General features: G+C 43.3%; 3 protein-coding genes across 7 annotated transcripts; 2 read left to right on the top strand and 1 right to left on the bottom strand.

Annotated features, from left to right (window-relative positions):
- The first annotated feature begins 104 nt into the window (after window positions 1-104).
- LOC6592379 (voltage-dependent calcium channel subunit alpha-2/delta-3) lies at window positions 105-13144 on the top strand. 4 transcript variants are annotated; one of them, XM_026986329.1, is made up of 24 exons: window positions 105-661; window positions 722-803; window positions 1779-1883; window positions 1946-2222; window positions 3036-3430; window positions 3626-4075; window positions 4182-4322; window positions 4398-4481; window positions 6378-6431; window positions 7967-8047; window positions 8104-8178; window positions 8241-8348; window positions 8412-8483; window positions 8550-8752; window positions 8810-8952; window positions 9152-9208; window positions 10087-10180; window positions 10584-10631; window positions 10743-10847; window positions 10906-11024; window positions 11084-11223; window positions 11284-11508; window positions 11593-12117; window positions 12176-13144. In XM_026986329.1, the coding sequence occupies exons 1-24, from the start codon at window positions 546-548 to the stop codon at window positions 12266-12268; spliced, it is 3792 nt and encodes a 1263-aa protein (XP_026842130.1). In that variant the 5' UTR covers window positions 105-545; the 3' UTR covers window positions 12269-13144. The 4 variants fall into 4 exon arrangements, with proteins under 4 accessions (XP_026842130.1, XP_026842131.1, XP_026842132.1 ...); XM_026986330.1 differs by lacking the exons at window positions 6378-6431; window positions 9152-9208; window positions 10584-10631 and adding an exon at window positions 4890-4946; XM_026986331.1 differs by lacking the exons at window positions 6378-6431; window positions 9152-9208; window positions 10584-10631.
- Window positions 13145-15216: 2072 nt separating this feature from the next.
- Window positions 15217-19363, bottom strand: LOC6592430 (pre-mRNA-splicing regulator female-lethal(2)D). Of its 2 annotated transcripts, none has more exons than XM_002017967.2 (4): window positions 18781-19363; window positions 16593-16717; window positions 16206-16539; window positions 15217-16143 (listed from the first exon to the last, which is right to left on the bottom strand). In XM_002017967.2, the coding sequence occupies exons 1-4, from the start codon at window positions 19136-19138 to the stop codon at window positions 15278-15280; spliced, it is 1683 nt and encodes a 560-aa protein (XP_002018003.2). In that variant the 5' UTR covers window positions 19139-19363; the 3' UTR covers window positions 15217-15277. The 2 variants fall into 2 exon arrangements, with proteins under 2 accessions (XP_002018003.2, XP_026841895.1); XM_026986094.1 differs by lacking the exon at window positions 18781-19363 and adding an exon at window positions 16938-17383.
- A 1002-nt stretch (window positions 19364-20365) lies between these two features.
- On the top strand, window positions 20366-21005 carry LOC6592431 (the record flags this gene model as incomplete). Its single annotated transcript, XM_002017968.2, has 3 exons — window positions 20366-20383; window positions 20513-20729; window positions 20781-21005. Coding segments are annotated over 3 exons (459 nt in total), but the record flags the coding sequence as incomplete, so codon positions are not given.
- Between the last annotated feature and the right edge of the window lie 884 nt (window positions 21006-21889).

Here is a 21889-nt window from a genome sequence, read left to right as displayed (position 1 = left end):
AACCCGGCTGTGGTCTCGCTCTGGCTAGTGGCAACTAGGCGATGAACTCATCGCTGACACAGAAACGCCACAGAAACGTCAGAACGGACATCGTCGACAGTGTAGAGAGAAAAGTTTTCGCTGCCAAACAACACGAAATTTTCACGCACACACACATCAGCAGCACAGTGCAGGCACGTTGAGAAAATTCGGGAAAAAAACGTCTGCAGATCGTTTGTCGGAAAATGTTTTGAGCTTGAGCTTGGGTTAGGGACTCCGATTTCAAGTGGTTGGACATACAGTGAGCTGGATATGTGTGTGGATGGCCAGGACAGGTGGCCTGAGCCGAGCTAACGGGCTAACGGGGAATGGTATGTGTGGTACATGTGCGGTGCCTGTGTGTGCGTGTGCGGTGCCCGTGTGTGAGTGCTGAAAAGTAGGCTACAAAATAAGTTCTGGCTCGTATTTATGTCGCGCTTCCGCCCGATCTTCAAGCACCACCGCCAGCAGGAGCAGGAGCAGCAGCAGCAGCAGCAGTCAGTACAAGTGGAGCAGCAGGAAGAAACATGACCTGGTCCTGGGCATGGCCCTGGTGGCGCCTCTGCCTGAGCCTCATTTCCATGCTCATCTGGCATGCCCCCAGCGCCCATCTGCAGCCTGCCGAGAACATCAACTACAATCTGTGAGTGGCATCCATCCTAGAAACCAGATATAGATAATCTGACCGCTATCCCCCATGCAGCGTTCACTCCTGGGCCGACAAACTGGGCATGGAACTGTTTCATCTGGGCGATTTTATCACCAGGCGCAAGGAGGTGCAGGAGGTGAGTGCCAGCGAGAATTTTATTGATTTTTCCCACTCGCCCGTCGTCTCTCGTTTTTTCCGCTCCGTTTGCCACATGCTCGGTTCTCCGCCCTCTGTTTTTGTGCTGCTCTTGTTTTTGTTGTTGTTGACGTCTCTCAGCCTCTGCCGAGACGGCGGCGCCAACTTCGGCTTCGTATTTGGGTTAAAGGCTGCCCGAACACAACAATTATAAAGTAATACAAAAAGAAGAACAACGTGGCGCGAGTGTGGATCAGTAGGACGCTACTTTATTACCCTTTCTAGAAGTTTTGAGTGGATTAAAATTTGAATTAGGGGTTTCCAGATAGAAGTACTCTTCCAAATTATTAGTTCTCTGTTCTCGGTAACATCATAACACCTTTCAAAAGGGGTAGGTACCATTTGAGAAAGTGAGTCGATGTTTCGATACCCTTTTCAAGAGTAGATATGTAGAAATACATCGTTGTATAGGGTTTCAAAGTCTCTCCAGACAATGTAAAAAGGAAACAAGCATAGATTGGTCTATAAAGACTGATTGCATTCACTAGAGTGAAATCAGAGTTCCATAGCCCTTTGACAGGGTATTCCATTCCGAAAGAATATTTGTCTGCCCCCCATATATGAGGTCAGATACTGGACGCTGGTCGGGACAGCTGGTAATTTATTTTTAGGCAAAAGCAATTGGATGTACAAATGAAATTGTGTTGCTCATGAGTTACAAGCTCATTTGAGCCGCCAACTGTTTATTTATGTGCATTGTTCATAGCCTATGTGTACGAGTATGTGTAAATAGACACTTATATTCGGACAGATGGCCCCCCCCCCCCCCCCCCCAGTGGGGCCTCGTAATGGGCTTAGGACAGAAATGGAATCTATTTGAGGGAAAGAACTAATGCTCGTGTTCCGGTAGGGATTTCAGAGACCGTTTGACACATTCTGGCCACATTTCTAAGCAGATTCATTCACATTCCCACAGAGTTTCAAGGATGCCAAAGTGGTTCAGCGCGTTGGAGCCTCCATAGTTGATTCGATGGCCAAGGAAATAGAAATGATGATGGACCTGAAGGTCAGCGCTGTGCGGGTAAGTGGTGTCCTGCTCCACAAAGAACAATTCTATAGATATTTTTGGAACTTTACTTTCAGCGCATTATGGACACAGCTGAGAACACGGCTCTGTCCCATCAGAACGATATGGCGGATAAGATGTTCTCCTACTACAATGCCAAGGAGATGTTAGAGCCGGGTGATCCCGTGCCCCCGATTCCAACACCAGCCCCTGATATGGACAAGGACATCGGGGAGCCGTTGATCTACGTGCAACCCAAGGTGGTGGTGCTGGAGCCACGGCCGGAGTTCCACAATACACCGGTCAACTTCAGTGTTAGCTCGGTGCATGTGCCCGTGAATGTGTTCGATCGAGGTTTGGAACTATGCTCGATATAACGATATAATCCGTGTATCTCTTCTCTTTCCATCTCTCTCTATCTCTATCCATATATGTATATCTCCCTTTCCTTCTATGAAACTGTTACTCTACTTTTTTGGGCACACAGTGTGCCCGTCTTCTGTAAAGCTTCAAACACACGCGCATGAAAGGCAAAGCTTATCGAACACTGTGCGCCTCTCGCTCTCTCTTCCTCGCTCTGTCGCTCTACACTTGCTTGCTTAACCGTATAACCGTTACCCGCTGTGCAATTACCCGCTCGTGCGCCTACTTTTTCCTTTTCAATATACAAATCGCTTAAGTCAATGCGCGCCCGAACGCGTGCGCGCAGCAAGCACCGCATTGCGCCGCCCGGCAAACACAACTGTACCTAATGCAACCAACCAACAGACAGTCGGCACAACAGTAACTGTACTCAATCGCCGTTGGTGGCGCATTGCGTACGTTGCCGACTCGCACGCGTGGGACGCAGAGAATGCTCGACAGCTGATACGCCGATACGTGTAATACTAGTAATAATCAATCATAATGCCAGAAACCGTATAACACCCAACCCAAAGCCACATAACACGGAGAGTCCAAGCACACCAAAAACACACTCCTACCTGTCTGTGCCTGCGCTTTCCTGTGCTATGTCCTGCCCGAAGAGACAACACCACGAACTTCACTAGGATAAAGGATTGCCTACTAATCTGTGTTTCTGTACAAATTCTTCCCGTTTCTCTTGCCAAAAAAAACCCCACCGAAACCCACTCAACCATACATACACACATATCCACGGATACACAGCACCGGATGTGATAAAGGCGATACAATGGTCGGAGAATTTGGATCAGATATTCCGCGATAATTACAAGAATGATCCGACATTGTCGTGGCAATTTTTTGGCAGTTCGACCGGCTTTATGCGTCAATTCCCTGCATCCAAATGGAAGAAGGACGTACCGGTCGATCTATACGATTGCCGGCTACGCTCCTGGTATATGGAGGCGGCGACGAGTCCAAAGGATATTGTCATCCTAATGGATGGATCCGGTTCAATGTTGGGACAGAGGCTAGATATCGCAAAGCATGTTGTCAATACGATACTCGATACATTAGGTACAAATGACTTTGTGAACATCTTCACCTTTGATAAGGAAGTGAGCCCAGTTGTCGGATGTTTCGAGGATACACTGATTCAAGTATATATCAATACAATCAATCATACTCTTTCTATATTCATTTCTGTCTGATTTCGATTTCAATTGGTTTCACATTAATTTCAATTTCAAATTCCATTTCAATTCCCCAACCCACCCACAAAAATCAAAACCACAAAACACGCCCCCCAATCGATACCATCGATTCGATACACTACTATTTCGAAATCCATCCAGGCAACTTTGGGCAACATTCGTGAACTGAAAGAAGGGATCGAAAACTTTGGACCCAAATCGATCGCCAATTATACCGCTGCATTGACAAGAGCATTCGAGATATTGGAAGAGGCGAAGTCGACGTCGCGCGGTGCGCAATGCAATCAGGCGATCATGATCATTGGGGATGGGGCGCCGGAGAACAATCGCGAGGTCTTCGAGTTGCACAATTGGCGGGATCCGCCCTATAAGCCGGTGCGGGTCTTTACCTATCTGATTGGCAAAGAGGTGGCTAATTGGGATGATATACGGTGGATGGCATGCGAGAATCAGGGCTATTATGTGCATCTCAGCGACACCGCTGAGGTCCGCGAGATGGTCCTAAACTATATACCGGTTATGGCCCGGCCCCTTGTTTTGGGTAGGCACGATCATCCGGTCATTTGGACGCAGGTCTATGCGGACATTGAGGTGCGTAAATGCAACATTTTCTATGTGTTTGTGTGTGTGTGTGTGTGTGTAGAGGGACCGAGAACGAAAAAAAAACAAAAAACACTCCTTTGGTCTATGCATCCAGGATACAAAGCTGTCCGACCATCTGTGGGAGATCAAGCAGTGCGAGGAGCAGAAGGCGGACGTCCTCGAGTACTGGCAGGTGCACGACCGGATGCTGGAGCCCAGCGAGATGCACAGACGCGAGTATCGGCGTATAAAGGAAGTGAGTTATCGTTTCACGAATACTCCATAGAGAACTCCCTTTTAAAGCATTTTCCTCAACTCTCTTTGCATGCAGACCTGGAACCAGCCCGTCGACTCGAATGTCTATCAATTCATGACCACCGTTTCGATGCCCATTTACGATCGACGCGAGAATGCGGTAAGTGAATCCCAGACAATAAAGAGACCACAGACTCTATCAGCGACAAATCAGCACTGCAAAATTCTTAGCAAGAAACAACAAAATAAATCAAAATCGACTCCGTGGCAGTCCCCCACTCAGCAGCCGCTCAGATCCAGGGCCGCCATTCATTTTGCCCTCGACTCATTTACAATTTACAATCGAAGCAAGATATACAGAAATACCCAAAACAAAAGAGAAAAAAAAACCAAAAACCCCCGTCAAAAGCCATGAAATCGAAATCTATCTATGTAACAAGTCACCTATACTACTACTACTACTACTACAACTATATTAATATTTTATGCGTTATATATATAACACACAACTACTACTACTACTACTACTACTACTACTACTACCAAACTATACACAACTATACCACAGAATATCACCGAAGAAGTTTTAATAAATGAAGCACTCTGGGAATTGCAAACACGTGAGGTACAAACTATAATGCCAAATTCTAACAACAACCAAAAAAAAAAACAAAATCAAATTTCTAAATGAAATTATTGCGTAAATCGTATCCTACTGCTCTTGAGAAAAGTTTTATATACGCCAATTAATTGCATATCGTATTGAGCTCCTCCTACCTACTATATATATATATATATATATATAATTCTATATATATTATACCAATAAAGTAAACGATTTGTTATACTTTGCGCTACATACATGCATACCTAATCCATATTTAACCAAAATATATCCAATAACTAACTATTATAGTACTATAACTAGTATATAAAACTCTAGCTAAACATGGTCTAGGACCATGGGCATTCTTTAGCAACATTTTGACATTATAGTTGACCACGTTAAACCTTTTGGGTACCAATCAAATCAAATCAAATCAAATCGAATCCCCAAAAACCCAAACAAAACCAAAAACGAAACCCAATTCGATAAAAGTTCGAGTATAATACGTTTTACTATTCATTCGTATGTATACAGATACTGTACTGTAAATGTAACAACAAATTCAACTCGAATTGGTCCAAGTATTTAAAGATACGTACATACATATCTGTATAACTAGATATTGATTTTCTTAATATATAACCGTACTCGTACCATTATAACAATTATCTAATTATCAAATTATCAAACTATCAAATAGCTATGCCTAGTTAATTACTCAACGTATAAATAGTACTCTTTTATCTAGCATTTTGAGTAGTAGAATTTAACATTTGTTGTTTTAACTAAGAAAGATTATGCCTACGGGTAGCGTAACGATCGCGATCGACTAGATACATATGTATATCCGACTCGTACATAGTGCCCATTGGTAACCCACAAACCGACAACCAACCCTCTTCCCCCCCAATTAATAAATGTTAGCGTACAACGTACACTCTTGATTGATGTTTAGTAAGTACAATCATTGACAAGAAGAACAACCAAAGTGAAATCCGAACTACTGCTAGGCTACTGCTGAGGACCTATATAGAGCACACCAGAACAACCCCACCCACCACAACAATATCTCCTCCAAAAATATGTATTACCCAAAAAAAAAAAGACACACCCACCCCCCCAAATGGAATGGGAGGGCATCGATTCTGAATCAGTGATGGAGTTTTTATACCCTTCTTCGATTGAGCAGCAGGCTGGATAGGACGACCATGTAGGACCCTTCTCCGCCGCCGACACCAGCGACACCATACCGATACCGGTGCCGACACTGTACCCACTGCCACCAGCCACCAACCACCCGCCACTGTCACTGCCACCACCGCCTTGACCTTTACCTTTACCTCTACCCCTCCCAGACCCCTAACCCCCTCTAGAATAAACCCTACTTAAGTTGCTTCCGTTCCTAGAGAATTGATTTATTAAATATGTACTACAAATACAAATTCACAGCTCATTAATCTAACGACCGATATAAATCCGGCTGCGAAAATAAACCTTCAAGTTGTGAGTAAATTGTTTCTAAATCAAATCCAACAACTGCAAAACAAACCAAAAAATCATACAAAAAATAAAAAACCAAAATCCAAAGCAAATCCCTATTAAATATTTTGCAAAATTTGCCAATTTCTTTTGATTTTTTTTTCTAAGCCGCATGTGAAGTGATCAAAATTCGTCTCTTTTAATTTGATTGGGGCACCGCCGATTCGATTTTCAGTTTCCACTTTGTCTTATGTATTGTTTTCTGTATGCCTCTCCTCCATGCACCCCTCCACCGCCCCCAGAGCCATGCCACTTTATGATTTCGTAGCCAGTGGGATGGATCAAGAGCCGCACCCCACCACTTATGCCTTGATTTATTTTTGCAATCCTAGTCTAAGTTCTCTCTCACTCTTCCTCTCTCTTTCTCTCTGTCTCTCTCTCTGTATCGCTCTGTTACTCTGTATCGAATGGGCTTCCAGATCAGAGAAATATACATACGAGTATCCGTGATCGGATACTTTTTTGGGGCAATGGCATATGTATCTCTACTAAAACTAACTGTCTGTCTCACTCTCTATCCCTCACTCGCTGTGGCAAATGCTGTCTTGTACGAGTAGTACCCCTATTAAAATACAAACAACCAAGAGCTCTGTGTTCACACTACAACTGTGAAGGGTATAAAAACTGTAAAAATATACACCAAAACGCCAACACCAACAGCAATACCAAATACAAAATACCAAATACCAACATTAACAACGCAAACAGACACTCACAACTGTACATTCTGCCATCTGGCACCCCATTCCACCACATGCCATACGAACCAAGGAACCCCCAACCCCTCCATCTACACTCTGTAAACAGCTTCTTTCCGACACTTTTTTCAGTTGATTCTTTCCAGTAATACTCTCTATTACGTATCCTTGATTTCTACTCTACTACCCTCTCTGTTCATAATTTCGATTCACACCTTTCCACCACTCTACAACGCTCTCTCATACGCTCTTAGTACTACTCTGCCTAGTCATGTAATTAGCCGCTAAAAAACCGTCCAGAAACGCTTTACAAAATTCCAAAACAAACAAGACAAATCTTTGTAAACATCAAAATCAAACAAACAAACAAAAAAGAAACCATACAAATCCTTTGAAAAGAACTCTCTTGATCTTGACTGTACTCGTACTCGTACTCGTAAGTTCTTGCGTAGTAGACGATGCTTCTATCATATTTGCATTCAACATTCGTTTCGATTTTGTTTTTACATCTTTGTATTTTCCTTTGAGATGCCTTTAAAATAAAATGCGTAAGCCGAATCGAAGTTTCGTTTTGTAATAGCAATGCCATTTATCAAGCTCAAATTTCAAATTCATTTTTCAGTATTTGATTAACATGCAAAAACCAAAAACCAAAAAACATTTAACTAAACCATTCTCTGTACTTGTAAACATTTAAAGTCCAACTTGTGTATATGTTTTCTGACCACTCCCTCGATCGGACCGACACTTTGCTAAACTTATCCCAAACCCTTCTTCCCCCCGATCCCGATCGTGCCACAGACAAGGATTGCAAACATACTGGGCGTGGCCGGCACCGACGTGCCCATCAATGAAATCAAAAAGCTGCTGTCGCCATTTATGGTAGGTCCCTTCCACTGCGTACAGTCCTGCAAGTAATCCCCTTTCTGTGTCCACAGCTGGGCGTGAATGGCTACGCGTTTATAGTAACCAACAACGGTTATGTACTATTCCATCCAGACTTTCGTCCAATTGTAAGTGTGCCTCGATGGTACTCGATTGTATTCTGAATTGCTAATGGTTTGGTTTGTTCCAGTTCCAAGGTTATATACTGAAACCAGCATACAATAGCGTGGACATGATTGAAGTTGAGCTGTTGGATGACGATCGACCCGCCAGAGACTTCAATCCAGTGCTGATGACGGTACGAATCCCATCTTTATCTGAACCGTAAAGATACTAAATGTATATTTCGATTCCTGAACAGATACGCGATTCTATAATCAATCAATCGACTGGCAGCAAATGGATGTTGGTCAAAAATCATTTCGATGAAATGGTAAGCAATCCCTACACTATATTACTCCCCAAAACTGCAAGACTTTAATCGGATTTTGGTTGACAGAAACGGGTGACTCGCATCAAGCGGCAGTATTACTGGACAGCCATCAAGAACACACCATTCACATTGGTCATCTCCTATCCGGAGCAGTACGGCGTCAGTCGCATAGATATACGGTCCGAGCAGGACATCCATCGCGTCAATATCAAGGGCACAAACATACGCAGCTTCTTCGATGGCAAGCGATGGAAAATACATCCAGATTGGTGCGTCTATCTACCTTCTAAAGAAGTAACACAATATAATCCTGTGTGCATTTGTAGGCTATTTTGCAAGCACAGCAACAGGACATTCAGAACGCCAGAGACAGAACTTTTGTACTTTCTCGAGCGTATGACTGAGCCTGGCTGGCGATGGCCAGCGAGTCGAAGCGCTATGCCCCCGGAGCATACAGCTGCCATGTTCTGTAAGTATAACCCCAGCCCAGTCCCCAGCCCCCACCGATTTCCGCTGCTCTCCAAAACAAACGCTTCGAAAACGCCGCGCCTCCCGTTATCTCCAAAATCTATCTCTGCTATGCCTATTTTGTGTGCTCGATGTTCTGTTCCTATGGCTAGACATACGAAAATTACGATTGCAATCTCAATATTCATGCAAATTCACAGCTAACAACTCATCAACTGGCCGCTATCCATCAATCAATGAAAAAGAAAGCTACTATTGTGAGTAACGAATGCCTCAAGCCATCAGTCACAGTTACAGTTACAGTCACAGTCACAGTCACAGTCACAGTCACAGTCTGTTGTGCACCCACACGTACACACACGCACCCACCGTAGCACCGAACTCATTTCTCTCTCTCTCTCACCTGCACCTCATCCACTTCCTGTGGATATGCCCCGTAGATGTTTATGGTCCGTACTGTACTTGGCTGTGAACCGATGACATTTATTTGCAATACTCTTACCAATGCATTTTCTGTACCCATTTCGTGTTAACTATTTTCCAAATATGTTTATGTATAGTGCGTTTCAATGCTTTAAGACACTAAGCTCAATAGAAACCCCGCCCTGGGAAGGCTACACTCAGAAAAACCATATTCAGAGTAAATATTCGGTTTTTAAATACATCTAATAAATATTAAAAAGTCGATCTAAATAAAAACCGCCTTACAATAAATAGCATATATACATTTTTGTAGGAAATATATTTAATCTAAATATGAAAAAAGAAATATATTTAGATCAAGGGAAAACACTTTTACAATTTCCATTCTCCTTGCGAATATATATTCTTAAATCTGTGAAAATCTTGAAAATAAATTTTAAATTCTGATAGTGTCTTATGGTTTTGTAGCCCACTGTAGTTAGCTGAGGAATTTGCACCTTACAATCGTTGCATGTCACAGAGGATTCTGATAATACAGCTCCCGTTTATGTCACAGATCTGTTCCAACACCAAGCCAATCCGCTAAAAATACGTGTAACTGGAGAATAGAGGGGCAACACTGGCAACCCAATTATTCTCCAGATTACTCATATGTACAAGTGTTTTTTGTTTTGGTGGCTCCTTTTGACTCTCGTGTGGTTTTGTGTTGCAGGCGATAGGCAGCTGATGCAGGCCCTGGTCTTCGATGCCGGCGTCACCGAGTGGTTCTCTAAGAATTCCAGCTTCAACTCCAAGGAGGACAAGAGGTAAGTGGGGGGGGGGGACTGGGCTGCGTAGCGGAGAAGGGTATGAAATAGTGCCTAGGCTTGACACCTCAAGTACAGTCAACGCCCCGCCCCGTACAGATCCCTACAGATCGAAGGCAGCACAGCTCATACTCGTATTAACCATATTTTTATGTTTTATTTCTGTGTACGCCCTTTCTTTTTCTCACATTTATTTGCACTTTATTGTACGAATTCTTTCCGTCGTCTTTGTCGCTGTTTTTTGATATTTGATGTCTCTCTCATAATGAATTTTTTCGCACCCACAATATTGAAATATATCTATTGATTATTGAATATTGAATATACGTATCTCCTGAACTTGATATGCCACAAAAACATAATGCCTCTTCATAATGAATACCAAAAACATTCACAAATCTAGCACAAGCGCATCAAGCCCAATAGCCGTTCTAATGGGTTTGCTGCCAAGGTAAACGAATACTACAGTATACTTCAGTACTTCCTTATAATTAGTCATAAAATACATATCTACCCAACCTCGAACAAGTCTCTAATGTAGCCCTTCTATCTGTTGGCTTAGAAACGAATTCAAGCAGCGTTTTGGCGTCACCGTCGCCTTCCTGGCCACCCACAGCGGCCTCACACGCTGGCACGAGTTCAACTTGGCCGAGGAGCCAAGTGTCGGGTAAGATTACTACCACTCTAACTACAGATATGCATATGTAAGGACTTCTTTTTTGCAGTGAGACCTTCAGCCAGAAAAACAAACGCGCCATCGATGAGATCTGGTACAAGCGCGCCGTGGAACAACATTTTGTACGGGCGGAAAGCTTTGTCTACTCCGTGCCCTTCGATGCGGGCGGTATGTTGGGGGTAAGAGCTATATTTTGGACTCCACATAATCGTCTCTTTGTCATTTAGAAAGCAACTCTGAGATCCTTGTAACTGCCAGTCATGCCATCTTCCATAATGAGGGCGGCAAATCCGCACCGGCGGCCGTTGTGGGCTTCCAGTTTCAGCACTCGGCGCTCTATAAGCTCTTCCACAATATCACCGGCAACGTGAGTGTACATTTACGATCTTTCCATATCTATCTGCCCTTGATTTCTTTCTCTTTACAGGCCTGTGCCGTGGATGACAAAGACTGCTATATACTGGACAACAATGGCTATGTGATCATCTCGACGAGAGTGCACGAAACGGGCAGATTCTTCGGCGAGGTCAATGGGGCGATTATGAAGCGTCTGCTGGAGGAGAACGTCTACAAGCGGGTCTTCGTCTATGACTACCAGGCAGTGTGCTTCGAGTCCAGGGGCGACAACAATGCATCCAGCATGCTGCTATCGGTAGGCGCGAATCCACTGGGATTCCCATGCACAATCCATACATATATGTATCACTCGATATTGACCACTTTCTGCCCCTTTCAGCCACTTTATCATGTTCTTCGACTGAGCAAATGGCTGCTGCATACGGCGCTGTGGTATATTGTGCAACTGATGCAACTGGCGCCCGGGGTGTCCGCCCACTACGCTGAAATGTACAGCGACATGAACGGCACTGAGCCGGAGCCAGAGCACCACCACAATGGTCATGGCAAGAAGTCGGAAACCGAGGAGCATTGGCTCCGTTATCTGACGCTGCACCGGACACGCCTCAAGTCCTGCGACATGCAGCGAGAGCTCTACACGCTCTACAACGAGAAGGACAACGTTGTCTACAATATGACAGCGCACGCATGCGAGCGGCCATTTGTCGTCCTGCCCATACCGTTCAGCAACCTCATACTACTGGTCGTCGACCAGCTCTGTCCGCGGGACGCTGCCCTCGTGCTGACGGTCAATCCGCAGACCATCGACTATCATCTGTCGGTGAACGATTCGCTGGCCTGCTACAAGCACGCCCGCGAGTTCAACCGCGTGCGGCCCCAGAGCTGCATCAGTCGGCATGCGAATGTGAGTGGACTATGGGATTGTATATAATGGATATCTAATAGCTCGCTCCATTTTCCAGGAGAGCAACATCAAGCTATGCGGCAAGGCCTGCTCCCTCTATGCGAACCTCGCCCTCTTACTGTTCTGCCATATCCTGAGTCGCTGGCTGTAACGGCAATCGATCAGATTAGCTTAAATCTAGGCAATACGTTTTTGTATCATATTGTACGAGTATAGGACCCCCAGCCCCTCTCCCGCCCCACGACCCAACAGCAATCCCCAGAACAAAGGAATTTTTTTACTCTCAATGCTTGAGCGCAGTTAAATAATACTTAAAAATATTTTTGGTCACCTAGAGAAAATTTTCCAAATTAGTTCTTAAGTAGCTAAATATGTATCTGTTTTCGGTGGTTGAGAGGCGGGGAGGAGGACGAGGTGGAGGTGGAGGTGGAGAAGGAAACCAAATTGAATACCGGGAAAGTGCGTGCCGACTGTGAGAGGTGGACGGGTGACTGGGCGGAGCGCCAGGCTTAAGCTTGCATATATAGTATATATTGTGGACCTTCCAATAGACAAACTTAATTAGAAAATGTACACTTACGAGTATTACGTAGAGTATATGAGACTACACAAATCCAACAACGGCCTTAAACGACTTGCAAATACCACATATGTATGTATGTACATACATATGTATTATACGCTGAACGCCAAGCGCCGTCGAGGGCGCGATTCAAGTAATAGAACGCAATAGAACTCATGGCACGCACTGTACCAATGCCGACTACTGCCCATGGTTATGTGAGTGATTGAGTGAGTGAGGAGCGAGTGAGTGTTTTCAATGAGTGTTGTGTTCGAATGAAAGTGAAAGTGAATGTTTGTTGTTAAATCTTAATTTAAGACGGCCACATTTGTAAGTAACACTTAGCTACAAAGATTTATGTTTAATGAGCGGATCAAGAACACTATCGATAAAGCGAATAATGGAACCATTAAAATTATATAGACATATATATATAATGTATGTACACACCCACACACTTATACGATATACTACCTATATATAATACATACTATACATACATCCAAACAAACAAACAAACAAACAATACATACATACTACATCTAAGTAGCTTTTGTATATTTGCTTAGCTTAGCCCGCATTTGGGGGGAGAAACTGACCGAAATTTCTGCCTTGAAGAATTACATACATACTTTTGTAACAACAGATTCGTTAATGATGATCTAAGCCGAAACTGACCTACATAAATGCAATGTTTTTATATATATAGTTAATGCGAAATACGAATTAATGACGACGATGATGATACGTAGCATAACCCACAAGTACCTACATATATGGAAGACGGAAGGATAAATCAACTTTTTATTACTACTACTTGATACTTGAGCCACAGAACTGAGCCGCGGACAGCGCTGATTGGTGTTAGCAAAACAGCATCTAGTAACTAAAGTATGATATACTCGTACGAATATTAATTTTGAACATTGACTAGTTGAAATTTACCAAGAACTTGCGCTCTTAAGAATCTTATCTTACTAGCGGCTAGGCGAAAACAAATACACAAACAAAACCCTCGACAGAGCGGGATCTCACCTCAGATCGGATTGGAACTTACTAAGCTTTAGCCACCCACTTGTTCCCCCATTGGTAGTGTAATCGACTTGTGCCATTTGAACTGCCTAGAATTTGTTATTAACTATTTACTAATCGAAATGATCGTCATTCAATCATTCTATCAAATATTCCCACGAAGTTTCCCATACGATCATCCTCGCCTCTCACAGGTTGTTACACACCAAAAACATATGTAAATTCCGTTAGAATCCCAGCAAAACAATGAGAGACCGAGATAGGAAGAGTGCGAGATGCTGAGAAATACTTCTCGAAGAAACTCCTTTTACACATTGTCTCGAATCTCGAATACTACACTAGGATAGATCCATTCCCCAATCTCAAATTTCCAATATTAATTAATACAACTTTTCACATACACACAGACACATACACAAACAGAGACACACACAACTCTCGCTAATGACAGCCACAATTGTATTACATTAAATAAACTACAAATAATAATAAAAAGAAAAACCAAAAAACATTTGTCTACTGTGCTAAAAGAAGAAAATGATAATAAAAACGAAATAATTTCACAATTATTCCCCTATGCGTCTCGTTTCTACGGTCAGACTCTACTATTCCCTTTGCCAGCAGAAGCTCCAGAATGAATGCCACATTCAAAAGTATTGGTAAGGGTGAAGGAATGGTGGTTGGAGGTAAGGCAGCGCACCCTGGACGAGGAAGAGAGTGGGAGGTTATTGTGGTTATAATGTCATATCATATCATCCAGATTCAGCAATCTGGTAAGATGGTAGAATAATTCTTTGACTCTAGATGCTCCTTGTGACGGCGCAAAGAGGCGTTCCGATATCTGGAGATACTTGTAACAGTGTGAAGTCCAAAGGACTGGATACAAAATTTGGTCGCTTTAAGTTTTATAGAATAAAATATATATATTAAGAGAAAAAATACAAAAAATGGGGGGTAGAGGGAAGATATGTAGATGTACACACAAATTTTTTTTGGAAGTGATGCAGACCGATAGGAGATCGATTCGAAAAGGACAGTTGGGATTGAAATTTTCGTTATGCTTAACAATTTATTTTAACACAAGTTTTATATTATTTTACAGAACTTTCATGGTATTACAAAAAATGACCTTACGCTAGTAATTAAAATCTAATTTATCTAGATGACGTGTCTCGTTATGTGCAAGATTTCATTCAGCTGGTTCAATATGTGATCGTTTGTCGATTCAACCTTTAGCTCGTTCATATGTATAGTATGTGGGATACACTCTACTCTCTATATTTAAATACATATGTTAAATAGCAGTAGATCATATGTGTATCAGGGACTTCTGTGCAATTATGCCTATATGGTGTGTGCAAACGCAATGCTAAATGTATTTTACAAGACAAATGTGTAAAAAAAAATTAGTCGATTACAGTAAATTATAATAGCATATTACTCTTAAGAAGTCTCTCTCAGTTTGGAAATCTCAATTCACGAAAATAAACGTCAGGATTTAACGATTAATATGACAAAAAAAATCATAAAGTGCGCGCGACCCTTTTGAAAAAGACCCTATTCCGCTTAGGTCGAGTAGTCCAAGGGTCCGGCACCGTTCTGCTGCATACGCACGGAGCGACGTCGCGTCGAGATGCGGGCAGGCCCCGCCACTACTCCCGCTTCAGTAGACTCGGGGCATACTGCTCCAGATTCCACGCTCGCTAATGTTGGCTGTGCAACAGCCGTCGCCTCTTCGCTGACCATTCCAGTAGCAGAATTATCGAGGATCAGTGGCGTTGCCACCGTAGCTGCTACCGTCGCTGCTGCATGTAGTTCTTCCTCCAACTGGGAGCTTCGTCGCGTCGGCATGCCTCGCAGCTTGGACTTCTTGGGCGGCAGTATTCTGGGTGTACTTACTTCCCTCACCGTGGTCATTTCCTCCACACTGTAGCTCACAGGGGTCGGGGTCGGTGTGACCATGTTCGTGGTCGTCTCCTCTTCGTAGTTCCTCTTGCGTGCCAATCGCGCGGAATTTCCATTCCCATTACCGTTGCTATTGCTGTTGTTCACATCATCGGGCAGAATATGCTCTCCGGGAACAGAGCTGGGCAAAATTTGTTCGTTGTTATTAACGCTCCTGGTATCTCCGTTCAAATAGTCGGGATGTGCGGCTTTGCTCTCTAGTGCGACGTTCTCGTCGATCGGCTCTAGTTTTCCTATCGTCGAGGGAGTCGGCGTCTGTGGCGGCGACATCTTGTTGGTGCCGTTGGTGGTGGGTGGTGCCATCGCGACGGTATCGTCCTTCGTGTGAGCCTGCTTCAGCTGAGCATTGTCTTTCTCCAGCGTTTGTATGCGATCGCGTGTGGTCTTCAGTTCCTGCTGCAGAAACAATATGGTGCTCTGCATGCCCTCCACATCCTCGTCGAGCTCTTGCAGAAAGTCATCCAGCTCTGAGAAGAAAAAGAAAGAGATGTCAGTCGAAGCCAAGGCAGCAAAATACGCCTCAACCTACCCGATTGCGATTTCTTAACCTCCTCGCTGAAGCTCTTCTGCATGGCCAGTTCAGTCTCTAGCTTTGCTAGCCTTCCGTTCGATGTCATCTTGCCCAGTTCCTCGTTCTCCTGGTAGAGCAGGCGGCACTTGGCCATCAGCCGCTTGCCTGTGTTGGAGTCCGGCGTAAATTTCCATGCAGACAGCTCGTTCTGGGTCTCCTCCAGCTTGGTCTTTGTGGCCTTTAGCTCTTTTTTGAGTCGCTCAAAGAGCAGATTGACAGCCGGATCCAAAAGAGCGGTGCGCAACGCCAGGGCTGTCGGTGCCTGCTGTGCCTTGTACTCGGCAATTTGGCTCTGTACGGGAATCAGAATTAGATGTGTCTACAACAGAGTTTGGGCTAACCTACCACATAGTCCTGAAACTCCTGCTCCTTGTTGGCCAGCCGCCGCATAAGGATCTTCTCGCGACGCTGGGCATCGGCACAGATCTGCCCCATGCGTACCTGCTCCAGCTTGAGGGTTTCGATCTCATCTGCAGGACGGAAAACAAAGTTAGGGTCTGTGTTAGCCAGAGCTTTTCGGAGCTATTCGTGAAAGCCATTCGCTTCACAGATCAGGCGGCCAATGCAATTCTTTTACACATATGCCATTGCATTGCCATTGTCTTTTTGAACAATTATACATGGTATTTTACAAGTTTTTGGGACAGAGTGTGTGTGTTTGATTAAAGGGAACTTAATGCGAGTTCATACCAATGCGTTGCAATCTTTCGTGTAAGTTCGTGACATTGTTGGTGGAAAAGGCCGCAGCCGCCGCCGCCGCCGTCCTTCGCTAGACTCTTGTTGGGCGCGGAGGGGGTTGTCACGAGTCACGGTTTTTTGGGAAACTTGAACACGATTCATTCTTTATCTTGCACTTATTCATATCATATCATATCGGATCATATATTGCTTGCTTGCTTGGGCTCTTGCTTTTACTTGCATTATTTCTCGATTCGATTTCGCTTTTCTTTCTTTTTGCAAACACTGTGGGGAACAGCAACAAACGGTTGAACAGATTTTATTGTGGCAGAACGGAAAATGATTTTGAAAAACACTTGCAAAAAACTCGATGCACGCACACATTTTGCTCAGAAAGCTCTCTAGGAAAGCTTTCCACTCTCTTCTCTTCATTCATTCAGTATTGCATTGCTTTTGCTTTGCGGCATTTTCGAACACTCTTTTGTGATATACAAAAAGTTTATTGACTTTGGTATTTTTGTTGTATTTGACTTTTTCTTGTTGTGCAAACACACTTTTGTATTTATTTATACAATTAATTTATTTATGCAAACAATTCTGCTTTGTAGAACTCGCCGAGGTGCCTACATGTATGCGTGCATTTGTGTGTGATTGCGGCCTGAATTACAGTTAATTAACTGCTTAAATGAGAGCATTCTATTTCGCTAGCAGATTTGTTGTAGCTATTATTTAATGACACTATGTGATTGCTTATCTTATCGAAACAGCAACAAAACCGAATCATGCACACCGAACACACACAATACAGAGGCTCAGCTCTTTGGCGCCTTTTTTAATTTATTTATACAACTTTGAGAGTTCTTTGGCCATGATTTTATATATATATTTGGATTATATTTTCTCTTTCACTGTATACCGGGATAACACAAAACTTGAACAGAAAAATAATTGTGATTTATTTGTGCGACCTCTTGTGCTTTTTTTATATGTAATACACTCGCCTTTCATTGGCGCTTTATTCATTTATAATTTCTTTTCGTTTTAATGGAATCAAATGGGAGAGAGTATGGCAGAGAGACGAGAGTGGCAGATAGTAAAAGAGAGAGAGAGATATATATATATATATGGATGGTGGGGGGCCAGAGACACGTTGGCGGCTCTGCTCTGGCACGTAGGCAAACGAAAAAGTGGTCGAAACAAAAACGAAAAACTAACTGTACACAGCGACGCCGAACGAGAGAACGCGAGAGATTTTCGAGGTTTTATTATATTTTGGTTTACATTTTGTTATCATTTTTATCAGATTTATATTTGATTGTTCTTTTGCACAACACTTTACAACACTTTTGCTTTATTTTATTCATGAAGTTCATTACATTTTTGTATTTTCAATGAATATATTTTTTAATGATTTATGCATTTATTAGCTATTATTGGGTTATATACTCGTTTAGCGTTCATTTCTCTGGCACTTTCACAATTTCTAAAGTTTTATTTAAAAATAAAAATAACAAAAGGTTTCTAAACGCTGTTGGAAACTGTTCTTCCGCAGAGAGTGTTCGCTTCGAGGATCATATCGTGGCACACACGTGGAGTTCTTTTCCGAGTGTTTTTCATAAACAATTTTTCTCCTGCGCACAAACCAAAAGAGAGTGCAGGTGAATCGATAGGGAATACTTACAGGGTATATTAAGAGAGAGAGAGAGTTCAAATCAAGAATGGGAACTAGGCAATTTATGAAATTATAGTACAGAATTTACACCAATTTTTACACTTTCGTTTCTGTTCTTCCCGCTCTTTTTTTGTATATAAAGATAGAGTATATAGGAGCTTTGATTACTGTTATGTATAATACCTTCGAGCAGACGCTGGCGCTGTTCGGCGGCTGCAACAGCCTCTGCAACAGCGGCATGCTGTTGTTCTTGCTGCTGCAGTTGTTGGCGCTGTTGCTCCTGGTTGGGGGTATGGTGCTGGTGGTGGTGCGAGTGGTGCGGATGATGCGGATGGTGGTGCGACTCCTCGGACCCGGAGGGTGTGGGCGATGCCGGGCCAGAGGGCGGCACGCCCCCTCCACCAACACCTCCCGCGCTGATGCCACTGCTGGCGCCACTGCTTATAAGGTTTATGTTTTGCTCGTATTTGGCTGTCGACATTTTGTCGTAACTGTTCATCAGCGGTCTCTGATCGTCCATAGTCATTGCAGCGACACTCATAACTCGGTTTCAAAAGGCTCTTGCTGTTCGTGTTGGGGGTCCTTTGCCAGCGTTGTTTTGCATATGGGGCAGAAAAAATTACACACGGATGCACCACACTGCCAATGCGTACACACCAATGGCGACGCGGAGGCAAGAGCGAGAGAATTTCGTTGCCCACTTACAGATGCCAAAAACACGTACTTTTCACGTACTTGCAACGTTGAATTATTGATTACGTGGTGGATTGTTCATTTATTATCACTTTTTTTATATTTTGATGTGGTTATTTGCACTTTGACGTCGATATTTTACAATTTTTCACGCAACGACGCAGTCAAGCTGAAATTTTAAAACAACATGGCGTCCAGTGTGACCGCGCTCTGACCCCTTAGAAAAATACCGTCTCCTTTCAAGAATATACCGAAAAATATACCGATGACAAAAACGAACTTATCCCACTTAAGCCCCCTCTATTTAAGCAGTTCAACGATTTGTTGTAAATGGCGGAAAATATTCGTATTTGTTTGTTCTTCTCGTAGATTTTCTTAACAAAGCCACGATATTTTTCACCTCAACCTCATCATTTATTCCAATAGATTGCATTTAAATCCTTGTCGCACATTCGCTTTCAAACAATTTCTATTTGGCGCGCACCTCTCGGCTCTTTTTGCTCTCTCTGAATCAGTTATGAATCGGTATCAACAACCCCATTCCATGCACAAAAGTCGCGGCAACATAAATTTGTATGAGTAAGAGAAAACGAGCAGCATGTCCCTCAACGTGGGCATTCTGCCTACCCTAGGAAAATGTTTGTCATAATTGTCTGTCTCTGTTTAAAAGGTATTCCAACGATATTTTGCAATTAGTGGTTTTCTTACATAGATCAGAAATGCGTATCGGGATCAGGATGTAAAGGAAACTAATAAGAGTTTCTAACAGTTTTATATTAATATTCAATTAACGAAATAGGGTATACAAATGGCCATACTTCGGTTCACAAGCACTGAGTCTTCAAATACCAGCGACATTGAAGTGACAACATTGCGTTTTTTTGTTGACCTTTTTTGTTTAAACAATCTTTTAGTCAAAATACAATAAGATGGAGTACTGAAAATTAGTTAATCTTGTATAAAATTTATTCATCAATGGGATAAAACTATGTGGGCAGGGTTGACGGTTCTATCTAGCTAGTAATATTCAACGGAATATGAAAATCGAGGAATATGTATTATGGCACTTGGATAATTCGTCTGTATATTTACGGTATATTTTGAAAATAGTCGGTATATTTTGGTATAGTTCTTGTATAAAACGTGCTGTTATACGCATCAGCTGATTCAGCTGGAATTTCTTGCAATTTATTTTGAACGCAATATGGAATCGATTCTACAGGTGAAATTGGAACAGCCCAATATCAAGGAACGTTTGAATTTGCATGTCAAGAGGCGGCTGCAACAGGATGCAGATACCCCAGCCGAGAGCACTGAGTTATTCCCTGATCTGTCCTGGCAAGGAAAGCGTGGCAAGGCGAAGGAACCTATGAAACAACGCAAACCGTATCAGAAACGAGCGGAAAAGACTAAAACGGAGACCACAAAGTGCAAGAAAGGTAGATTAGTGTAGAGTTTAGAAAGAGATAGGTAATATTTCACAATTTCAGCCACGCAAATCGCCAGCCCAGCGCTAGAAGCGGAGCCACTGGACGAGCAGGAGACTGAAGCAGTCGGTTCCCCAGAGGCGGCAGAGCATAAGTCCACTAACCGAGATCGCTATAAGAATGCGGACATACTCAATATGGTGCTGAGCTCCAAAAAGCGAGCTCTAATGCAGGATCCCGAGGTTCAGGCATTCTGGACTCGAATCATGGCAGCCATCAAGACCTAAAGAGGTGCGCCAGACTGTTATCCGCGACTACATCTCTGTTAAGGGCCGAAACGGCTATTCAAAATGTATGTTAATGGGCATGCTCTGTTGGCAGCGTGGAGGGAATGGTTTTTCAAAAGTTTGTTAAGTTAAATAATTGTAGAACTCGAATTGAATGTTCCTTGTCTCAGTGCGCAGTCTCCACTCTCCCATCTTGCCGGCCGATGCGGTGGCCTGCGTACAGCTGCAGATTTTGCGCTCAGAAGGAATTTCACCGTGTCTGGGGTTGCATCGCGTCGCGTGACCGCACAGAAAAGCAAACCAAATATAATAACACTTCAAAATATATAAAAAAAAATCGTGTGTGTTTGTCGAACCCCAAAAAGGTAGCTGCCCCGACATCGATCAAGTGCACTTTTCAAACCACAAGCCTGCCGGCGATTCCGCAATCGAGGGCCCATCAGTTGGCCATTAAGCCGTACTATTAGATAATCCCGCTTGGGGCACGGGCTCCGGCGCGTTTTGCTATCGATTTAACTTTTTTCGCTTGGTTTCTTTTAGGGCGCTCATTCTCACGCTCTCTCGGTCGGTCTGCCAAAGCTCATGGGGACAGCAGGGTGTATATATATATGGTGAGGTACTTCTCACACGCGAAAGCAGCTGAACCATACATATATGAGGGAACACTGTAGCTCTCTGTGAATGACTCACCCTGTATAAATACACCTTGGGTGACTGACTGACTAACGCTCTCTCTCTCTCTCGCTCTCTCTCTTTCCGTGCACGCTTTGACTTTGTGCTTCGTCCTTGCGAGAGAATTTGCACTGAAATCGTACTCACTCCACCCACCGACAAAGCCCTTCTTTTCGTTTTCAAGAGTTTCGGAACTTTCATTTCCATTCTGGT

This window comes from Drosophila persimilis, unplaced genomic scaffold (assembly GCF_003286085.1).
Source record: "Drosophila persimilis strain 14011-0111.01,24,50 unplaced genomic scaffold, DperRS2 tig00000002-arrow-pilon, whole genome shotgun sequence".
Classification (NCBI taxonomy): domain Eukaryota; kingdom Metazoa; phylum Arthropoda; class Insecta; order Diptera; family Drosophilidae; genus Drosophila; species Drosophila persimilis.
This window is presented reverse-complemented; position numbering and strand designations above follow the sequence as displayed.